Source organism: Fonticula alba, assembly GCF_000388065.1.
Source record: "Fonticula alba strain ATCC 38817 unplaced genomic scaffold supercont2.5, whole genome shotgun sequence".
Lineage (NCBI taxonomy): Eukaryota > Rotosphaerida > Fonticulaceae > Fonticula > Fonticula alba.
Window position 1 is genome coordinate 1,727,724 of NW_009242975.1, and position 6,051 is coordinate 1,733,774.

Sequence of the window (6,051 nt, forward strand, 5' to 3'; positions counted from 1 at the left end):
GGGCGCGAGGGGGGGGGGGGAGGCGGGGGGACAGGCACACCGCCGGGCAGCCCTGTTAATGTCGCGAGGTCCCGCGGCCGCCGGCCCGCCGGGCACAGGCGTGTGTCGGAATCGCGCGTGCAGGCGACACACATGCGCCCGGGCAAGGGCCGATCGCACCTGGCGGGCCAGCTGGCGCTTGGGGGCGGCCGCGGCGCCCCCCCCCCCCCCCCCCCCCTCCTTACACGTGAAAGGACCCGCCAGGCCGCCGTGGATTTCCATGCAAAAGAACCGGCGAGCCCTGGAACGATGCGGCGGGAGGGGCGGCGGGAGCCGAGGAGCCGCACCGGGGGGACGGCACGGCCCCACCTCATGCTCGGGCTCCTGAAGGAATGCCATGTAGAGGGCGTGACACACCCACACACACGCACGCACGCACACACGCACACATGGAGCCCCCCGACCCCGAGCGAGCCTGGTGCCCGTCACGCCCAGGGTGTCGGGGCACCTGGCGCCCTCCCCTCGGCCTTCGCCGGCCCCCACCCCTCTCGTCGCGGGCGGGGCTGTGTGGCAGGTGGGGAAGGAGGGCGGGGGCTGGGGGCAGCCGCATCCGGCGCCTGCCCCTTTCCGAGAAAGCACTGGCCCCCCCCCAGACTCGGGGGCCGATGGCCGTGCGCTTCTCCGTACCCCCCTCCCCCCCCCCGGCTCGGCGGTGCCCTCCTGCACGCTTCTCCGTACCCCCCCCCCTCGCTCCCTCCGCGTTACAGGCCTGCGCGATCGCCCCGAGTGTTCGCTCGGAATATTCTCCTCGTGCGCTGGCCCCCCCCCCTCCCCCCCCCCGGCCGGCGCGGCCGGGTGTGCGATGGGGCGCGCGGCCGGGCGGTATGCCCATGAACACACTCGCTTCCCCCGCAGCAGGGCAAGATGGTGGTCCCCCCCCCCCCCCCCCCCCCCCACGGGCCTCCATGCCTCCCCCCGGGTGCGCCGCGGGCTCCACAAAATACGTCCACGCCTTGGTTCGATGGTGACGCGCTCTGGGCCATTGGCCGCGGCTTCGGGGCGCCGCGGCCCTCGTCGCCGGAAATGCCGGTACCGATCGACCGGCGGGGGAAGATGCCCCGGGTCCATGTATCTCGCACTGTGCTTGGGTCTTTCGCCGGGTCGCCGGGGGAGGACGGGGCACCGCAAGCAAATACCCGCCATCCCTCTGTTTGGGCGGGCGAGCGGTGGGCCGGTCGCGCGCACTCGGCAGTATCCGGGGATTTTTAAAAAGCCCCAAACAAACCCCCGGAGCTCTCCCTCGGCCGCCCTCTCTCGGGACCCCTCAGAGCCCGGAAAGCGCGAGGGCCGCCGGCGTCGGGCCCCCCCCCCCCCCATCCCCCGCTTGCACCAGGGGCGAGCATATCCACCGGCGCCGGGCCCAGGCGCGCGCCTTCGCCTCCTCCTCCCCCGCCTCCGCCACCCGGCCCGGTGCCAGCGCGCCAGGCAACACAATCCCGCATATTTATTTGCGTACTCTGGGGTGTCGACGCGCCCACGCGCGTTCACACACACACACACACATATGCATGCATGGGCAAATATGCGCGCGGCCTGCTGGCATTCAGGCGCACTAGGTCCACAGTCCACAGCCGGCGCGCGTGGCCCGGTGGCCACCGATGCCAGCTCACTTTGTCTGTCGTACCCTGGACTCGGCCCGTGGTCCTGCGGGCCACAACCGCGGCGGCGGCGGCGGCGCTGGCGGCAGTTGACCCCTCCATTGAAAGGGACAAATTCTTGCGCCCCCCCCCCCCCCCTCCCGGGGAGCCTCTGACCGAGCCCCGTATTCCGCAGGCAGTGTGTGTGCGCGCTGCGCTGCACCGCGCCGCCACAGCGCTCCCCGCGGGGGCCGAGGGCGGAATACGCGGAGCGCCGCTTCTTTTTCTTCGACCACCCCCGGCCACTGCCCGACCACCTCAGACGCTCCCCTCCCGCGGGCCTTTTCCCGAACCACCCCCCACCCCCATCGGCCGAAGACAACCCATGAGCCAGTGCTCCTGACCTGCGATCACTCCCCGGAGGGTGCTCGCTACGGCGCGGCCACCTGGGGGCGGGGGGGGGGGACGCGCGCTGATGAGCAATGACCAAAGGCATCCCCCCCTGTGGACCCATGCGCACGCCTGTGTTTTGGTGGTTGTGGCTCGCGAGGGAGGCGGGGGCGGGGGGATGCGGGCGCGCTCGAGCGACCGCTGGCCATTGGTCGGAGGGCCGACAGGGCGCCGATGCTGCGCCGCCATGCTGAGCAGGACGCCGCACTGAGAGGCGGCCAGCGAGACGGACAGGGGCTCACCTCCTCGGCCCTTCTGCCTCCCTCCCGGGGGGGGGGGGGCTCCCGCCGCCCGGCCTGCGTCCCCCTGCCGCCGCCCCACAAGCGGCCACACCATCCCGGGGTCTTGTGCATGCGTGCATGCTTGCGTGCTTGCGTGCATGCGTGCATGCGTGTGTGTGTGTGTGTGTGTATGTAGGTGCTTGGGTGCGTGGGTGCGTGCGCTGGTCGCGCGAGTGTGCGAAACAAAGGGAGGCCCCGGCGGTTGTCGCCGGCTCTCGCCCGGGGGGCTTTGCGACCGGAAGCATAAGAGTTGGCATCATGGGCAGGGTGCCGCGGGCCCATGGGGCGGGGCCCTGTCCCCCGGCCGCGCAAGACAACACACTGGTAAGTCGGCAGCGCTGGCAGGGGAGGGCCTCGGCGAGGCATTAACCCGCTGCCCGCTCGCGCTTACAGGCACCATTAACTCACTTGCTCCGGAAGTGGGGCCGGCACGCACCGTTGCTCATACCCCGCAATGGTCGGGGATCGCCCGGGCCCTGTGACCCGATCGCCCCGGGCAGCAGGCCCGCCCCGGCCGGAGGGGGAGCAAGCCCTGTGTCTCCCCCCATTGGGACGGATCTCCCCCCCGCCCCATGCGGCATGATCCCGACTCCGAGCGGTCTTCCCCATCCACCACCCTCCCCTGCCATGTTCCTGTGCCTGTTTCTCTCCTTCCGCCCGGCGCCCCGGTCACTGCCTTCGGCCGGGCTGTCCGGTGCCCCGAAGAGAAGGCCCCCCGGGGGCGTGTGCGGCCAGCCTTTGGCCATTCCTCTCGCACTCTCCTCCCGAACAACCCATCTTGAGCGAGAATTCGGTCGCCGCCTCGCCCGCGCCATTGACAGAGGCGCACCCCCGGGCGCCGGAAAGCCTGCCCAGCGGATCCCGCTCTCTCTCTCTCTCTCTCTCTCTCTCCGACGACGACGACGGCCCGGATTGGGCCCCGCTGCCGCTGTCAACCACACGGCCACGACACTGATACCAAGGCCCCCCCCGGCCGCCGTGCCCTCGCCGCCCGAAAGGCCAGCGCACACACACGCACGCGCAAGCGCCGGCCGGGACACCCTTCCCTCCATCCCGCGCACCCTGGGCTTCTGAGCCTCCCTCCGCTGGCAAGATGTCTGCCATCGGGGAGATCGATGACCGAATATGCCTACGACTCCGCAGTATGACACCCATCGCCCTCGACAGCCCGGTTGTTGGGGAGGTCCCCCCTCCTCCCCCCTCCCCAGGCCAGCCTCCCACTGACAATGACCCACTCTCTTCCCCCCCTTAGTCTTCCGTGCACGCGACCTTCCCCCGGGATTCAACGGTACGGGCTGTCATCGCGCCTCGACCCTGCCTCCCGAGTGGCCTGCCGCACGTGAGGGCGCTTTCCCCATCCATCTCCTACCCCCTCTTTCTCTCTGACACACACTGTCTCTTCCTCCCTGCCCTCCCCCGCCATTGGAATGCAACTTCTTGCCCCATGCCTGCCATTCGCTTGGGCCGCCGCGCAACCGCCCTGATCAGCCTGCGTGCAGGTCGGCTACCGCAAGGAGCAGTTCGCCACCAACTACGCCGAGGTTGATGACCATGGCAATGTCCAATGGATGGAGGAGATGGACTTGTGCGTGTCCTTGCCCAAGACCCCCTGTCCACCCCCCCCCCCCCCCCCAACACTGACCACCAGCCTTTCAGCGGCCAGCGCCAGGGCGAAAAGGAGCTGGTCTTCCGTGTGCACCTGGCCCGCATCGAGGACGGAGCCCCGCCCCAGGTAAGCTACCACAAGCGCTTCGGCTTCCGAAACCGCTGGCGGGCCAATCGCTCTCACGAGTGCGGCAAGCTGCGCCTCACCCCGTCGGACATCAAGCAGATCGTCAATGAGACCGACCCGGACTCCGGCGACCCGCACTCGGCGCGCACCGGTCAGCAGCTCCGCCAAATGCAAGTGGAAGACATGGCCGGCGCCTGGCGCGCGCTCACCTGGCTCGATGAGGTCCCCCTCGGCGCCGGCAAGCTGCCCTCCCTGTGCATCGGCATCTCCTTCGTGGATATTTCCGTCCTGACGGACGCCGGCTACTCGGTGGCCACCACGTCGCGATGGAAACTGCGCGGTGCGTGTGACCGGCTCTGGGCCCGCGCGCCTGCGCCCGCCCGCTGCCCTGCGACTGACATGATGCAACCCGACCGGCCGAGCCAGAACGCGTGCGGCGCAAGCGCGGCCCCGCCATGTCCTGGGCCGGGCCGCGCTTTGACGATTCCCAAGTGTGCCCCCTCTGCCACATGCTCATGAGCCAGTGTGCCTGCGATGACCGGGTGAGCGCGTACTCCGCCACGCCGACCGGCCGCCCGGGGCCCGGCGCGCCGCGGCCCATATCGCCCGATCGCCGGAGCGTTCGGTCCACCAATCCCTTCGACACCCCCCCGGAGGAGGACCCGCAAGACATGTGGTACACCCCGACCGCCTATCGGGCCAGCCTGTCGAGCGGCGGCGTCGGCAAGGGAGCCGTGGCCGTGGTCCCGCGAGCCGGGGTCTCCTTTGCCGGGGTGCCCGCCCCGATGATGGCCCCCGGCCACACCCAGCCCCTGGCGCGCGGGGTGACCTACACGCCGCCCGACTCGCCGCAGGGGCGCCGATATAGCTCGACTTTCCAAATGTCCCAGGCCCACCCGCTGAAGCCGGGGCCCGTCTTGCCGGGGGTGGTCGCCCGGTCGCCACAGCCACGCAGCGACACCATCCGCGTGGATCCCTACCAGGGGGACCTCTTCGCCGGGCGCATGTCTGTGGTCCCGGCGGCGGGGGATGGCGGTGAGCCCGGGTTTGCGCGACACCGGCCCCCGGCGGTTGTGCTCCCCGGCGGCGGGAGTGTTCCCTACGACACCCGGAGCATCAACAGCATGGGCAATCCCTTTGCCGGCGAGCCGGATGGCGGGGTGCCGGGTCGTGGGGCGGCGGCCGATCCCGACTGGAATCGCATCAACCGCGACTACCGCCATGGGGCCGGCGGAGGCCAGGGCGACGGCCCCGGGGGACACCACCTTCCCCGGTCGCATGGGGACTACTTCGATGAGGACCGCAGCCATGGCCGCGTGGGGTCCATGGGCGGGGCTGGCGGTGGGCCGGGCGCCGGGGCGCCCCCCAGCCATTGGTACGCGGCGGATGACCTCCACGCGGCGGGGGGCCGGTCTCGACGCGGCTCGTTCCAGGGCATTCCCCAGGCCGCGGGCCCGGCGGCCGGCTACTCGGGGCCCCCGCGCCCTGCATCGTACCACCTGTCCGATGACCACAGCCAGGAGGACCACCGCGAGTTGGTCCGGTATGCGGCCACCGCGCCGCACTATCGTGAGCCGGGCTCCGGCCGGAGGAATTCCATCCAGCACTCGTTGTACCGGCCACCCGGCGACCATGCCCACGGCACGACGATGGTCCTGGATCCGGGGGCCGCTTCGGCAGGCCTGATGCCCATGTTCCTGGTCAATGGCCACGAGGTGGACCCGCGAATCATTGAGCAGGCCCTGGCCAACTATACCGGGGATCCCTTCACCGAGGAGGACCTGCTGGCCTTGCGTTTGCAGCTGGCCCGCGCCGAGCATGACCTCGAGCGCTACCGGGCCTACGTCGGCCGGCTCCTCAGCCGGGTGATGATTGTCTGCCCCGAGCTGTTGGAGAAGATCGGCGCCAGCATCCCGCCCTGATGGGGGCTGGCTGGAGTGGGGGGGGGGGGGGGGGCCGGGGGGGGGGTTGG

General features: G+C 71.1%; 1 protein-coding gene across 1 annotated transcript; it reads left to right on the plus strand.

The window, feature by feature from the left end:
* Nucleotides 1–3,323: 3,323 nt before the first annotated feature.
* On the plus strand, nucleotides 3,324–6,001 carry H696_03545 (hypothetical protein; the record flags this gene model as incomplete). Its single annotated transcript, XM_009497414.1, has 5 exons — nucleotides 3,324–3,489; nucleotides 3,600–3,635; nucleotides 3,836–3,932; nucleotides 4,004–4,419; nucleotides 4,506–6,001. Exons 1-5 carry the CDS (start codon nucleotides 3,441–3,443, stop codon nucleotides 5,999–6,001), a joined length of 2,094 nt encoding a protein of 697 aa, XP_009495689.1. The 5' UTR covers nucleotides 3,324–3,440.
* Nucleotides 6,002–6,051: the final 50 nt, after the last annotated feature.